The 16,263-nt window shown below is 49.2% G+C and overlaps 1 protein-coding gene across 4 annotated transcripts in view; it reads right to left on the bottom strand.

Moving 5' to 3' along the window:
* Positions 1-369: 369 nt before the first annotated feature.
* PFKFB3 (6-phosphofructo-2-kinase/fructose-2,6-biphosphatase 3) overlaps positions 370-16,263 on the bottom strand; it is a 44,174-nt gene continuing 28,280 nt past the window's right edge. For 3 of the 4 annotated variants that reach the window (XM_072857431.1, XM_072857440.1, XM_072857459.1), the window contains 12 exons: positions 16,064-16,130; positions 15,835-15,909; positions 15,470-15,526; positions 13,499-13,623; positions 12,523-12,730; positions 11,523-11,669; positions 11,055-11,159; positions 9,902-10,031; positions 9,629-9,691; positions 9,390-9,454; positions 7,642-7,812; positions 370-3,422 (listed from right to left, as the gene is read on the bottom strand). In XM_072857431.1, coding sequence (XP_072713532.1) covers positions 3,393-3,422; positions 7,642-7,812; positions 9,390-9,454; positions 9,629-9,691; positions 9,902-10,031; positions 11,055-11,159; positions 11,523-11,669; positions 12,523-12,730; positions 13,499-13,623; positions 15,470-15,526; positions 15,835-15,909; positions 16,064-16,130 — 1,243 coding nt within the window. In that variant the 3' untranslated portion in view covers positions 370-3,392. The remainder of the gene's footprint in view (positions 3,423-7,641; positions 7,813-9,389; positions 9,455-9,628; positions 9,692-9,901; positions 10,032-11,054; positions 11,160-11,522; positions 11,670-12,522; positions 12,731-13,498; positions 13,624-15,469; positions 15,527-15,834; positions 15,910-16,063; positions 16,131-16,263) is intronic. The other variant, XM_072857449.1, reaches the window with a different exon arrangement.

The raw sequence follows: 16,263 nt of genomic DNA, 5'->3' as shown, positions 1-16,263 counted from the left end.
CTTTATACTCAACAGTGATGTAGTGGGTAGAGCTTGGGGGGCAGTCGCTTGCCCGAAGTAGGTGTCAGCACTTGGTTGGAGGAATGACACCCTCAACAGTTCTTCACTCACTGTAACGGAAACCTTAAAATTGCTGTAACATGGTGAGAAAAAAAGGATCAAGCCATGGGATCCAAATGGTTTCTCTTGGAGATGATCCTCAGAAAAACCACTGTGGGGTTGGGAGGGATTTATGAGGCACAGGAACATAAGTGCGAGGCAGGACTGCATGGCACATGGTCACCCTTGGGGCCACCAAGCCACACCTGAGACAAACCTGAGAGCATAATTGCTAATGCAAGGAAAAACCAGGTCACATCTGTATTTCAACAAGATATTTTATTGGTCCAGCAACTGCAAAATATACAAATTTCTGAAAGGCATACCCTGTTTAAGCTGGCACAGCTTTATATCAGGCAATTATTCCAGATGTATAGACAGAACAGTTAACATACCACAAATAAAAAAAAAAATATTCCCAAGTAACTAACCCTTCTCTCCAAGCTTTGCAGTATACATTAAATAAATAGAGCACTTTGCTATCAAAAAAAAATAATAAAAAAATAAATTCAAGTATCAAAGGAAAACAAAACCAGGAAAAAAAAAATATAAGAGGGGGGGAAGAAATCATTGGTGTGGTTCAACAAGTCCCCTCTCCCCACCCGCCTTGGCTGCATCATCGCTGCCCGGTCCTCGGCTCTGTTACCCAAAACACGATGGGCAGCGAGTTTCTGGGGCAGCACGATGGCACAGGGCTGACACCATCCCACCTACCGCCAACCCCTCCAGCACGAGAAGACCTCTCTGCTGCTCAGAGACCAATCTTCCCCTTGCTGGAAAAAATGCCAGGTTCAAATTTCATCTTTTTGTAGGACCTACCGAGACTTCTGTTATTCCCAAAGGAAGAAAGTTTAGGGTCATTAAGTTTTTTTGCAGTTTGACTTTTTATATATATATATATTTTTTTATATATATATATACACACACACAAATACACACCAAAACATCTGCAGAATTACATGTTTACAGGATTGATCAAGGGGCAGCCAGACATCATGTTTGCATTTGCTGGCTTATCTTTTCGTAGCAGGAGGAGAAAGATAAAACTGCCCAGGAAGTGGGCTGAGAAGACAAGTCACTTGCCTTCCCAAAACATTAGTTTTTCTCTAAGTCAGAGAAACCAAAAGTGCAGATGTCAACCGTGTGCACAGGGAAAAGTCTGCTTTTAATGTGGTTATTTAAAAAAAAAAAAAAAAAGGAGGGGGGGGAAGTGTTCTCTGTTTCATCTGTACAGGAATATAATACACATATGAACAAGCTCACACAGGCAGGGCACTGCCAAGACCATCTCTCCCCCGGTCGGATACGGACCGAGCGTGGTCCCGGCCCCCTCCCGCCGTCGGTGCCGCTCCGAGCACACACTTTGGCTGCACGAGGCTGAAGCGCTAGGCACTGTGGTTTGCCTTTTCCCAAAGGAAAAACAGACCAAACCCCCCAAAAACATACACACACACACACACAAATAAATCATCATTTCTCCCCAGACCTCTCTGCTCCTGTCTGTAGGGATGTTGTTTCCTACCCAGGGTGTTGGGGAAAGCCATGGGAAGGATGAAACCCAAGGGCTGCCCATCTCCAGTCCCCCAGCCCAGCACTGCAGGAGGGCTTGGCTGCCTTCACCTCCTACCTCCAGCTCAGCCATGCAGGCAAAGAGCACAAGATGGGGATGGAGAAGATGCTGCACATCGAAGTGCGGGGGGGGAACCCAAAAAACAAAAAACCACACAACCCAAAACCCTAAAAAAAAAATTTTCAAAATCCACAGACTTTTGCACAAAGCAATAGTGGTTAATTGCCATTTTTAACCACTGTCTTGCAGCCTGGGACAGGCTGCCAAGAAGGGATGTCGCATATCAAACCACTGGGAGTTGGCCGATGGAGTCTAAGTCAGGACCTCACCCCGTTTTTCCCACACACACCTCGAATGCCGTAACTACTATTTTTTTGTAGTCCCAGCTTTCCAGCATGCAAAATAAAATTAAAAAAAATTAAAAGTTGCCTGTATTCAGGCTTCCCCTGTTAAGGGGGACGACTTGAAAAAAATAAAATAGTTACGCTCCTGCCACAAATAAAGTGCAAAAACCAAGCAGTTTCTAGGTATACACATATAAACACACACACACGTGTGTGTGTGCATGTATATATATATTAAATAAAATAAAAAAAAACAACACAGACAAAACTGTCCCTTCTTGTGGCTTTTTGCAGCCACACAGGGACTCCTGCATCCCGACCAGACCTCTGGCCACCTCCACAACACCTGTGTGTCTGCAAAATGCATCTAGCTCAGCCTGTTCACCTGCTAAGTCCTGTGATGACGCGGGGATTCAATCCTGCCCCCAAAATCTCCACTTTCCTCCAAGGAAGAGGAAAGGGGAGATGAAGTACCGGCACAGCACCTCCACTGGTGCTCAAGTCTCCCCCCCCCCAAAAAAAAATAAAATCTCGACACACACCTGAACTCAGAGCACCCCTGGGTGCTCCCCGAGATGAAAGCATCACCTGAGCCACCATCGGTGTGGCTCCCCTACACCACAAGCAGCTCACGACCAGTTTTAGAAGCAGATCTACATTCTTTGCAAACCCCTTTCCCCTTTAAGGTGTATTGATCCAAAAAAAAGAAAGAAAGAAAAAAAGCATATGTTTTGGGGTTTTTTTTTTGGTTAAACCCAGCAGTTCTTGCTGTGAAGGACTTCACACAACTGCCTTCCTGGTGCTCACAGGTCTGGGTGAGCCGGGCTGTGCATGTGCGACAGGCCTGTAGCGTGGGTAAAGGACTGCAGCACAGCACATTAGGGGCTTTCTTGAAAAGTAATTAATAATAATAATAAAAAAAATGCAAAACCCCTTCGCTCCCCCCTCTTCCCCCTATTTCTCTGCTAACCCCGCACCATCCACATATATACACCCCACCCGGAGACAGATGGGTAGCAATCATCTATACAAAAGGAGATCAAATTCGCTTACAGAGGAAAATTAAAACTCCTGTGCGCTAGAAGCACTTTACAGCTTGCTACGATCTAACAGGACACCGGAGAGGAGAGCAAATGCTGCAGCTTAAAGATCTGGTGGTAACCCCGGGGAGCTCGGGTCCTCTCCTCCGCTCTCCTGCATCTCTCCCCCCTTCAGCAGAGTGGTTTGCAGATGAACGGGCGCAGGTAGAAACAGCCGAGGGTCGACCTCGCCGCAGATGGAGGAGACCGGTTTATAAGCAAGCTTCGGAAATGGCGATGGGATGGGAAGCTGGCGTCGCCGGTGGCGTCGCTGGTGGCCTCACGACAGCGCCAACAGAGTCACGACGGCTTCTGTGAGTTGTTCATGTTCTGCAACGAGAGGGGAAGGACCGGGGTTGGGGGTCATGCTGGACCCCATCCCAGCAGCATCTTCTACGTGCACATCAAGAAGGGGATGGGGGGAGTAACAGAAAGCCACGGCACAGGTCACAATGAAAGCGTCCACCATGGAGGAGAGGACACTGTCCACCCAAGGAGAGAGGTGAGGGGGATGCGCTGACTTGCTACCTACACCCCCTGCCCCAAGCATCATCTGGCTTTAACTACAGGGTGGGAATTTGACAGATATCCCTAAAAACTGATCTAAAAAACAAGGCAACCCTCCCACCCCACCCGGTCTGCACTTCTGAAGCTGTTCTTTGGTCCATGCAAGGCAAGGTGACAGGAGACCACGGTGTTCGTTCGAGGAGCCCAATTAAACATCTCTCTCGCTCTCCTTGAGGGTGGGCAGCGTCCCCCCCGCCTACCAAGGAGGTCACTGTTTGTCCATCCTTGGCACTGCCAAGGAGATGCAGCTCCTGCCAGCTGCGCAAGGAGCCGGCATGGGGACCAGCCGCGGGCAGCAGTACGGCAGGAGGACCCGCTCCCCGTGATGACACCCCATGAGGTTTCACGGGCCCTAGAGCTGCTTCAGACACGGCCCTGGTGCAGGGTGGCGACAACGGGCACCCAACCAGCACGCGGTGAGGACCAAAACATCAGACAACCAGCTAAACACAAGCAGGACCAGCCCCGAGGGTGGTGGCTGGAGGAGAGCATCTGCTAGAGGAGAAACCCAAGGGGAGATGATCACAACAAGAACATTTCCCAATTCACAAAACTACACAGAACGTGGTGGGGAAAAAAGGACTAGGAAACAGCTAGGAAGGTTTCTTCTGTTTTTTTTTCTTTTTGCTTTTACTATCTAAAACTGCCTCTTACAAGCACCAGGAATCTTGACCAGGCTATGAGGCAGAGCAGGCTGAGCTGTTCTCTCTGTTATCTAAGGAGACAGAAGGAGGGTTAGGAAAAGCCACATGCACCACAGCCATTTACCTTGGAAATATTAGTAAAGAGAAAACTTTGAGAAAGTGACAAACGGGTCGTCTTTAAGCATGAAAAGTGAAGGGGAGAAGAAGGGAGGGGATCAGGTCGTTGTTAAAAAGTGCACTTTGGATCACAAACCAAGCAAAAATAAAAGTAATCATCACCCCAGGTAGTCCCACGCCCCCAGACTGGCTTGATCCCACAGTCAGAAGGACTCTGAGGTACACAGCCATGTCCCCAGCGTCTCCAGGTGTCCCCTGGTCCTCCTGGATGGGGATCAAGACCCCAACAGTGAGGGCTGATGCAACGAAGCACCCACTGCCAACCAAGTCCCATGGTGCAAATTGGGAAGGAGATACCTTCCACCTCCCCTGACCCCATATGGGTTGTGGTGGGACATAGTGAGGACCGGATACGTGCACGTATGAGGCAACAGCCTCCAAGAGAGGTGCTGACACCGAGTCTTTGGTTTGGGGTGTCTTCTTCACTCCCTCAAAAGCAGCCTTTAAGTCCCACACTAGTAGGTGGAGGCAGGCTCCCAGCAGCTGGAGGTTTTAAACTTGCTGCTGCCAGCCTACAGCTGGGACAGGTTCCATCACTGCCTGCTCCAGCAAAACCTGAGGCAGCCATCTCCCAAACTCAACATAGGAGCGTGTTTTCAGTGTCCCAGCCAGCACTGAGGCATGCAGTGCTTTGAATTGTTAACATGGATAGGAAAAAGGTGAATGAGGGATGGACAAAAATAAAAACACTTTCAAAGCAACCCAAGAAGACCAGGCATTTCATCAGGGGCTTTTGTGCCTATGAGCAGCAAGGGAAGGAGCATAGACATGCAGGCCATGCTGAGCAACTCAACCTCTACATTCACGCAGGAGCGTGATGATCTTCCCCAGCCCATTCACCAGCAAAGCCAAGTGTGACCTTCCTAACTCCCCTTTTCTCAAAAAGGTTTACTCTAAAAGGGATAGAAACATGAGGTTCACCAGCAGTTATGTGCAAGCAGGGCTGAGGCCTGACCATGTTATAGCAGATTCCTCCATCTTCAGCCTACAAAACAAACCAGGACAGGGATGCACGTAGGCTGATTCGAACTGGTCTACAGGACGCAAAGAGACCCCTGGGCACTACCGCAGCCTCAGCTCAGCCCCAAAGTCTCCCTGGTCTTTGAGAAGATGTTTAAGCACAGCTTCCAACAGCTGCTGCTTTCTACTCAGTGATGTAACGTGAATTTATCCAGAAGCCAGCGAGACAGCGAGATCCAACAGGCAGCGGGTGGGAAGGGCAGCGTGGTGAAGGGGCTCCTATATATCCAAATTCATCCAGAAGCTGTCCTGTCCCTATTACACAGGGATCTAGCAGGACTGAGCCAAACTGTCAAAGCCTTGATTATTTATAATTAGTGCATTAAATGCTCAAGGCATCTTGCTTTCTTACTAGAGCTAGAGGACAATATCCTTGCATCTACTCTGCCCAGGACATCTAGGCAGACTGTTCCCAAAATCCAGGTTTGTAGAACTGCAGATGCCAGCACCCACGATCAGTCCAGCTCCAGAAAACACACTCCTACTCCCACGCAGGCAATAAAACCCTGCTTGGGGCTGAGGTCAGAACCTTCTCAGAGATCAGTCTGGTGCCATCACTCATAGACACAACTCGGAGCCCCTGGGAAGGACAGACCACCTGGGTCTATCACCTACAGTACAACGTGCTATCGCAGAGGAGATAACCCCAGGAAAACCCAACAGTATCTCCCATCCCATGACTGTCCAAGGCGGAGGGAGGGAAATTAGACATTATCGAGAGAGGGCAAGTGATAATTTGCTTCATTTCTCAACAAAATTAGGATATTTAATCAAGCTAGTATACTTAGGGGTTGGACAAAGCAGCACCCATAGTGCTGCCTTATCCTCCTCTCTTCTTTACCTTTCCTAAGATGCACCCAAATCCCCCCCACACAGAGAAATATTAACTCCAAGAAGTCCATGCCCCAGCTGGGTTTCACAGCAACAACAAAACAACCAGTGGGATGGCAAAAGACATGGAAAGGGGGCCAAAGGGGGAATAAGACGCAAGAAGATACTTACAGGCATGCCTTCCCTAGTAAAGGCTGCAGAGAGACAGAGAGAACGGAAAGAGGTGTCAGTAACGCCGTGCGAGACCGGGCAGCAGATACCGGACGGCAGCAAGGGGCACCCGAACAGTGAGAGCTTCCAGACACGAAGCTGGCAGAGGGTTTGTTGCAAGACTCAACCAGCCCAAGCAGAGCCCCGAAAAGCCAAGAGACAGACCAAGTTGCCACACTCGGTGCTTGCTGGGGTGGGAAGGCTCATGCGAAGCGGCCACCAAGCAGAGTGGTTGGAGGAGCACAGCACCCTTCCTAACCTGCCTGGGATCTGGCCGAGAGGACACCAGACAACACAGACAATGCAAAGAGGGGCTGGGCGAGACAGCAAGATCCAACAGGCAGCTGGTGGAAAGGGCAGCATAGTGAAGGGGCTCCTATATATCCATGCTGCTTCTCCAGTACCACTCCAGCTCCTTAATGAGCACAGGGAGGGGGATTTTTGCTCCTGGAGAAGTGTGCAGCAAGGTCTCTCTTTCTACATGCCTTCATGGGTGGGTGAAAGACGAGAGGACACATGAGCATCATGGCAGCTACCCACAGGGTTTCACCCAGGGCTGCAGAAGGCAACCAGGTTCACCATGCCAAAGAGGCTTCTACTCATTTTTCATCTGTTTTGCCTATTGCTCCAGGAAGGAGGAGATCCCTCAAGTCCAAGATGGGTCCTGGCAGTTCCATCTTGAGGGAAGCAGAAGAACATTTGCTTTATTGCAATGCCCAGGTCTACGCCGGAGCTGAGTGCATCCAGGGGGAAGGCACTAGCCCTTCGGTCCTGCCCACTGTAGAGATGCAGCTCCCCAGGGGTTTGACACCACGATGCCAGATGGTGAAGGCACTAAATTAACGCAGATAGAGCTTTGGAGAGTTTACAATGCTCTCAAAACCCAAGAGAGAATCCACAACAACCCTTCGCCAGGTGCTCCCAAAACCAACCCAAGGCAGGGAGGGACAGCAGCCATGGGAGAAAGATGTATCTCGGAGACAGCAGCACAGGTTGTGACAAGTGCAAGCCGTTCCCCAGCTTCAGGAGCGACAGGAGGAGGACAACAAACAATAAAACAACGAGAATAACAACAAAAAAAAAAAGAGAGTTCAACTAACTTGTCCCGGCAGCTGCGTGGGCACTTCCTGAGGAACACAGCCTGGCAGGGCGGAAGAAACAGCCACATGCTCCTCAAAGCTGTTGATGCGAGGTTTTTTGGTGGGCTCTGGGCTTGCTAGAGGGGTAACACTATTACGTCTCATGAGCGGGTTAGGTCCCTTCTTTGCTTCCTAAATTAGAGTGAGACAAAGAAAAAAAAAAGTAAATAAAAAAAATAAAATAAAAAAAGAAAGAAGGCGACAGTTATAAAGGAAAAAAAAAAAGAAGCAGGTTGTTTTGAGTTTTGTTTTGGTTTTTTTTTTAAAGCAGCATCTGCTTTTCCCCCACAATCGCTGTCAACGTGCAAAGGATGCATTGAAAGGCTCTGGACACTGAAAATAAACCCCTAATGCAAAATGTTCAAGAATGCAGCCTGATTTCCCAAGAAGGGGAGGAAAAAAAAAAACAAACACAAAAAGGCCCTGCACTCAGAAATGAGACAGACTTTCTCCTCACTTGAGCCTCTGCGCACAAAAAAGTAAATATAGATTGCTAAAAAACCGTAGCGATAATCAAAAGCCATGACTTTGCACAACAGAGAGAGGCACCCATCGGTCTCCTCCTCAAAGCCAGTCCCTCCGACCCAGGGAGGGGTGTGAAGCAAGAAGAGGGAAGACGAGCCAGCCCAGGCTGATAAGGAAGATTTGGGAAGCGGGGACAGAGCAGCCAGCGAGGGTCGGCACCGCGCCAAGCTCCAACTCAAGCGAGGTGGGATGGAGGGGCAGCACCCACACAGCCGAGCAGAGGGACCCAAGCGCTTCATACATGTCTCGCTCCATCCTACCCGCAGCCCGCAGCTCTCCTGCCATCCCCAGCGAGGGTAGTGGAGGAGGGCATCGATGGCCCCCACAGCAGGGGAAGGACTGGCTTCCCCACCTACAGCCACAGGGAGGGAGAGGCAGCTCAGATGCTGCCGCCCGCTGAGGTTGGGAAGCAAAGGAAGGGAGATGTGGGCCAAAAGCGGATGGCTCTGACCGTCCAACGTCCAGCCAGGCTCCATCACCACTACGCACAAGTTGGAAAGGTCCCAGTGGCTGGGACATGGCCACTGCCAGGGTCCCTGGGGTCCCCCTTAGGTGGCTGCCCAGCCCTGACTCCGAGCTGGCGTCCCCCTGCTCTGGCCTCCGAGCTCCTGGTGGAGCACGGGGCAGATAGACCTGCCCTTATGGGGGTTTTCCTCCATGCGAGGAATCTCCTCCACACAGCATCCCTAGCCCAACGCCATCACCTTCCACCCTACAGAATGGCACTCTGGTAGCCACAGAGAGCCGTGGGCACACCAGGAAAAAAAAAAACCACAAAGGCAGGAGATGTTGGGCAAGGTGTTGAGCCTGGGCTCTGCCAACCAGTTTAGAGACCTGGGAGAAGTCACCTTCTCCATCCATGGCTCCATTCCCTGCTTGGGTGAGCGGATGACTGCACAGGTGAAAGTGAAAGACCAGGGAGGAGCTTTCCCTGGGCCAGCTTTAATCTGGGCAAACACAGTGGGAAGCAGGCACATGCAACAGTCCTTTTCCCTCGGAAAACCCTCGACCGGCCACATCTTTGCAGAGCAAGAACCCATCTGATGCTCCAGTTCTCCAGTAGCACTCTGAGCATCTAGCTGAGCAATCTCCCCATGCCCAACCCAGGCGTCCTTGCTGCCGGCTGACCATAGGGGAAAGGAGGGGGGCACCAAGGGATGGCTCTAAGGAAAAGCGACACTCACCTCTGGCCGTTCCCTGTGGGTGTTGACAGCTTCAATGTTCAGCGAGATGGACTCCACCCGGCAGCCTGCAGAAGGGAGCACAAGGAGACAGAGAAGCAAGCCATCAGCAAACCCAATGGGCACAGGATGCTATGAAGTGTTCCACCCCAGACCCCTGCCTTTCTCCCAGAGGCAGCTTCGATTCAGGAGGCAGTACAAGTCAAACCCCTTGGCATGTTCAGCAGAAAGGCCCCACTTACCATAGGCCACTGGTGTCAGCTTCAGCACTGTGTGAAGGGGACATTTCAGGTAGGGCATTTCATCTGCAGAGAAAGCAAAGCAGGAGAGTTACCCCATCCCCTCTCCAAAAGCAGGCTTAGACATCTTCATCAACAGCTAAGACCATCCCACACCAAAGAGATGCATGCTCCATGCCCTGCATGGACCTGAACACATCTCTCATCTCCTCAGAGCTCCATCTATCATCCCGCCTCCAGCAGGATCAATCCTCTGCCCAGGGACAAGGAGCTCACCTGCACTCTTGTCCAGAAAGTATGCCAGGAGACAGCGCATGACAGCCTGGTGACAGATCACAAGGACGTTCTCTTGTCTCTCCAGCTCCATGATGACCGGCTCTAGGCGCTGCACCAGGTCTTGGTAGGACTGAAACAGAAGAAGGGAAGGGAGATATGGCATAGAATCAAGAAAACAAGCACCTCACAAGAAACAACGGTCCTTGTCTTAGTACATCTATTGATTTCATGCCTCTGACTAAACCAACATAATGACTGCTGAAAACAAGCAAAGCTCAACCAATCGTCATCTTCAGGCTACTCTAGAACATAGCTACTTCTTCTTGTCAGAGAAGAAAGAAGCCATTCACATCTCAGTTACAGTCCTGGAGAGTTTATTAAGGTAAGCAACAACTGCACAGGAGCTTTGAGCATAGTGTTTATCATCTTGAAATGTGATTTTCTACAGGATTTTTAAGTTCTGAAAAGTCTGGAGCAAGCTGAAAATCTCCAGGGTTTTGAAGGACTTCATAAAGAACCATGACAGGCAGCCAGAAGAAACCCCAGACACCCAGAGTCAGTGTCAGACATCCCTAAACATTCTCCTGTTAAGACATGCTGTTATGAGGATGTCTCCAAAGATTCTTCCCAAATGTCTATGGACAGTGACTTTTAATTTGGGGATAAAAAGCCCAATTCACAACCTAAAGTATCATCCAGAACTGATGTCAATTCCCACCTCATTGTGCCACACCCTGAAAGCAGATTGCCAGGAACAGAGATATCAACATCAACCCTTAGGGAATGATACTGAGAGCAGGGGTAGAAATTACTTCTTTGGAAATTAAAGAAAAGGAAATTGGGGCAGCACACCACTTTGCGTGGATGTAATGGAGGAGGTTGGACTAGAAACCTCCAGAGCCTCCTTCCTACTAACTTACTATAAAGTTAGTGGGACTGCTTGTTAAGTGATACATTTCTTAATGAGATCTTCACATATCACGATTTCACAAGAACTCAATGCAAAAGGTAAATATGAGCCCTGACCTTTCTTGATTCAATTTTCTTGGAGTAATTGCTGCTCCCCTGCTCCAAGTGTGGAGGACAGCATGAAGACAAGAAGGTCATGTTTAAAGTAAAAGTCACTTCTCTGAAGGTCTCCTTGCAGACCTACCTCCCCAGAAGGATAGCGGTAGTAATATTTATCCTGATCACGTAAAGCAAATTCCTCTGGATGCTGCTCCCTAATTTCTTCATATGTCATTTCTTCACACACACCCTGCCAGAACAGGACATCCATGAGCTTATGGACATGCTCAAGTCAAAAAGCATCAGCACACCCAGCACACAAAACCTTCTCCAAAGCAATTGTCTATAACCCTCTGAGTGGTCAGCTACAGAGCAGTTCCAAGCAAAAATCATTTTAATCTGCTCATTCAAGGCAACATTTTGAAGCATCTGCACAAGGTAGAGCTAAGATCAGAAGCCAAGTTGCGAGTACTGCAGCAGAAGTACCACCCTTTCCCACAGAAGGAAATCTCCCCACAAAAGGTGCGATTTAGGCAAGAGTGAAAAGGCTGGTCCTATCACCCTCTCTGCCAAGCAGCAACCAGCTGTTCCTACTGCAATCAAAGATACTTACAGCATCGATTTCATTGAGTGCCTTCCACTGCTCGTAGGGCAGTTGGAGAGCTTCTGCCGTTTGGATTGTCCTTTTTAGTTGGCTGGTCCAGACTTTGAGGTCCTTCAGGTTCTGCTCCTCAACAAACTTGTTCAGTGCCAGTGCAAACTGTGGGACATAAAAAGAGAGGTTGATTCCTGATCCACAGCTTCCCAATGGGCCTTCTTCCCTACTTCCCCGTAAATGTTGCCTTCTCCAGGACCTCTTTTGCCTTCCATAGGCAGATGTATTAGCCTCCTGCTCTGAGGTGAAGAGCAGCCACACATGCATTGATCCCCAAAAGCTATGAGGGGTATGAGAACAGAGAGAAAGCAGAGGAGAAAGCGGCAACCTAATGTCATCAAGGAACAACATCAGCATCCAAGAAACAGCACCACAACCTGGGCTCTCCTACAATGCTATGGAAGAGCCCTGGCCACCTTAACCACAGCTCTGCTTATTTGTCATAGAGCTAAATCAATGTATCCTGTAGTCCTTGATAACAGTCACACCTCAAATGACTCCATTTGGACTTCAAAATGGTCTGGCAAGCCAAAATAGCTATTAACCCTACCTGGAGAAGTGTGCTTGACCATGTCTTTGAAAAATCTAGTAGTAAGCAATCTGAAAGCACCCTCAGACTTGGCTATCCCTACCGAAGGGTGGCAGCAGTCCTTCTACATCCCTCCCTACCCAGGCAAGGTCTGAATGAACCAACTCGAAGATACTCATACACTTCTCTCCTAGAGATTTCTGCAGCCCAACCTCTGTTAAACCCTAACTACATGCAAGCCTACGTGCAACGCTGATGGCTGGAAAGTCTTGTTTCGAGGCCATGCCCCAGACCAAATTTAGCCAGCCCTACAGATGGATCCTCTGGGCACCCCAGCTGTCATCAAATATACACTTAACACAATGCACAGCATCTACTACAGCCAAATCACTCCTAGAAGCTGTAGGGGAATATTCCCTTCTCCCTCACCTTCTTGCCCCTGTTGGAGAGGCCTGAGTCACCTCCAATCTTCCCCTTGAGGTTGAACTCGCTTTCGCCATGCCGACAGAGATAAATGGTGCGGGGCTGGACATGGATGTTCATCAGGTAGTAAACAATCCTGCTCTGGATGTGATCCTGAACCCTGTTGACCAGGAACCGCCGGCCAACATCGATGACTTTGATGAGAGAAAGCTCCCTAGGAAAAGCACAGCAAGAATGAGAGGGTTGCCGGTGTGGAAAGCAGAAAGAAAGAAAAACCATCCTTGAAAAACAGCCTTGTAAGGTATCTCAGTCAACATAATCACCCAGCTAAAAGGATTTCCTGCAGGCTATTTTCAACAGGATGCAAACAGGTAATGGCAATTCATGGAGAACTAAGTAACACCAGTGTAATCCCCATTCCTCCTTGCAGCAGTAAAGAGGATTAAACGAGACTAGCAGGGAGCATGTTCCTCCTCAGGACAGGGCTCAGCAGGACTGGGATTATCCACACAGGGCACATGGATATATTCATGGGCAGTCGAAAGGCTGGGAGGTGCCTGCGTGGTCATGCAGAACAGCGAAGGTCTTCCCAGGGCACACAACTAGGCGGAAACCACAGGGCTTGCTCAACCTTGTGGTTTGAGCCTGTTCAAGCAGTCCCTTCCTTTAACTGACAAAAGCATCTCAGTAACACTCAAACCGAACTGCTTTTACAAAACCTTTGTATTTAGACCTGCAGAACCAACGTATCTGAGCCCAGGAGAGCCTGGGAAGGTCTCAGTGCCCGGCTTGCTGGCACAGGGCTGGGTAAAACCAGCATTTTCAAGGAAGAAGCCGAATTCACAATGAGGCTTGGCCATACATTATTCTAGCACAGTCACGTATTTGAAGACAAAGTGAAATACAGCTCCATACTTCATTACTCCTCTCCTGAGAGAAGAAAGGCATTGAAGCCAGTTCAGAAGTCAGCAAAGTCTCTTACCGGTCATAGTCATCAGGGTCGAGCGGCTGGTAGCTGGCCTGGTAACAATTGATCCTCTTCATGAAGTCCTCCATGGCATCGGTCGAATTACAGTCCCGGTAATCAGGGCTGGACAATTTTACTTCCTGCGGCAGGGGAAAAAAAAAAAAAAAAAACAACATACACCACAGAGAGGTTAGGAAGCTTTCCAAGCCAGACCATACTAATCTCAAAATGTCAAAGTCCTGCCAAGATCCAACTATTGGCTGAGCCACTTTACATCCATCACTTATGAGAAGACAGAAAAGAAGCAAACTAGACCCAAAACTAAGCACAAGGTGAGAAAATCTGGTATAAACCATTGCACGACCAGTAGAGATGCATATCAGTCTGCTCCTGTTCTCCCAAGAACTGGGGTAGCACCTCACCACCCAACACAGTGGGAAAACTGAGCTTTTTCATGGCTAAAGAAAGTCTTCTGGTTTAAACAGTTCAAGCTGAGGACAGAGAGAGCATAAGCTTAGGCAAGATGCTTGTCCTGGGCCTTCTGAGTGAATAAAGCTCCCAGGAGGTAGAGGTCGACCTGGCTGTCCACCATCTGAGGTAGCAGGGTAACAACATTCAACCCCTTTCTGTGCATTATTTGCTACAAGCTACTGGGCTGAAAGATGCTAGAAATGGGCAATGTGAATACCCAGAGCTCTCATGGACTAAGGTCTGTCTGAACTACTCTAATAGGCTATTTTTCCTGAAGATGTGGGTTTGAGCAGCAGCATTACACATTAGTAACTTCACAAGCAATCCTGAAACCAACAGGATAACACAACCGTGCGACACACACGGCAGCACCCAAGGCCCGCAGCGTATTTTCTGTACTGATCCCAGCATTAAGCACAGTTCATTTGCAGTGCCCTGTGGAGCAAAAACCTACGCTCAGATAGTAGCTCATTTTCTCCCCTGTCAAGCATTACTTTCCAAAGAAAGGAATTAAATCCTCCAAAAACTCCAGCTTCAGGGTGTTGCAAAGGAGGGGGGGAGAAGGAGGGGAAAAAAAAAAAAAAAAAGATAGAGCAAACTGAAGATTCTATTAGTGTCATGGAAAAGGCTATGTGCAACCTCCCAAAAAGCTGATCGCTGGCCATGGGACACCAGCTCCCAGCAGGAGCAAAAGCCATGCTCTAGCCCCCACCACAGCACACTCTGTGGAGCCTGTCCTGGGGGCAGAACAAAACCCAACAAAAGCCTTCTCACAGACTTTGAGTATCCTGCAACACATTCCCAGACACCATTAAAATGGCTCAAAAAGTTCATATGTACAACTGGAGATAAGGCTGGAGCAGACCCCAGTGGAGGAAAGGACACTTTCATTCAAGTTAGTCATGCCTAGGTAGACCAATTAACACCTACCTGCCCTAGCCAAGCCTAACAGGCAAAGGAGCTCTTCTGCTGGTGGGAAGATCCAGCAGCTCCCAAAGGATTTGAGAAGCAATATTTTATGCTGCTCTCCCAGACAAGACTTCAGCTAGTGGCAAGAAACCCCTAAGCTGAGCTGCTGTTCTTCTCAAAGCAGACCCCAACAGATTTTGGGAAGCTGCATGTGGCTGAAGACACCAAGTCTGACTGCTCTCCGATGGGATTTAAACCCCTAACCACATCCATCACTTCCAAAAAGTGGGACTTTGCAGGGGGTCACCAAAGCATCCTGAATACATTTCTCTCCTTGATATCTAGTTAGACGTCAACAGAAACGCAGAGGGCATGGAAGGGAACTGGGGAAAGGCTACAACAACTTTTATTTTCATTACTTCCAGATGGCCCTGGATCCTGGGAGACAAAAGGTCCTTTCTCATCCCAGGACAAATAGATCATAAAAAGATAAAAACCTCCTAATCTTCAACCAACTCTGGCAAGATGTTCAGGTAAGAAACCGGCCGGACGCAGGTGGGAAATCCTACACAAGGGGAAAAAAAAGCAGGACACTGCCATGCTTACCATAACATTGGTGGCAACTACCGTGGGATCATTGCAGACAGATTCAATGAAGAACACCTGCGAAGCAAAGCAAAGCTCAATTGAAAGCCACCAATAAGGTTTGTAATATTCATCCAGCTCCTTGCTCAACCCAACCTCATCCCTGCTTGACCAGAGAGCTCTCCCTCTGCCCCACTCCCATCCCTTCCTTCTCCAGGGCTTGGTACTGGGAATGAGGGAAAAGTTTCACATTTTTAATCAAACCCAGCAGTATAATCTCCCTTACACAGGAGCATCACGAGGACAACATCTTAGCGAAAGAAGATACGCCAACAGTACACTAACTGTGGACTATGCAATAGAGGCAGCAGCCCGATGGTACCAACCTTGAACCCATTTTCTTTGGCAAAGTTTAGGATCATCCCCCTCCTCTCCCGCGTGGTATTGGTGGCGTCAAAAACCTTTAAAAGCAAGGATTTCGATTAGCACCAAGAGTGCCTGGTTTCCCGCTGAGCCCTTCCTCAGAGGAGGAACTGCAGAGCGAACTGCACAGGGCACAGCGCCTTCAGGACCAGGACTGCTGCCAAACCCCATGGAGCACATCTCTGAGCTTACCGCAATCTGGCCAGCCTCCTCCGTCAGGTACAGCTTGACATCCCTCAAGGCAGCCAGGGCACATTGCCTGCAAAAGAGGCGAGACACACGTGGTCCTGATGTCCTCAGAGATGCTTGTGGCAGCCAGGGCACAGAACTCCCAAAGAAAGGCAGGCTTTGCAGCTCCTCCTCACCACCTCCCCCCCTCCCAGGGACATTTA

This window comes from Ciconia boyciana, chromosome 1 (assembly GCF_034638445.1).
Source record: "Ciconia boyciana chromosome 1, ASM3463844v1, whole genome shotgun sequence".
Lineage (NCBI taxonomy): Eukaryota > Metazoa > Chordata > Aves > Ciconiiformes > Ciconiidae > Ciconia > Ciconia boyciana.
This window is presented reverse-complemented; position numbering and strand designations above follow the sequence as displayed.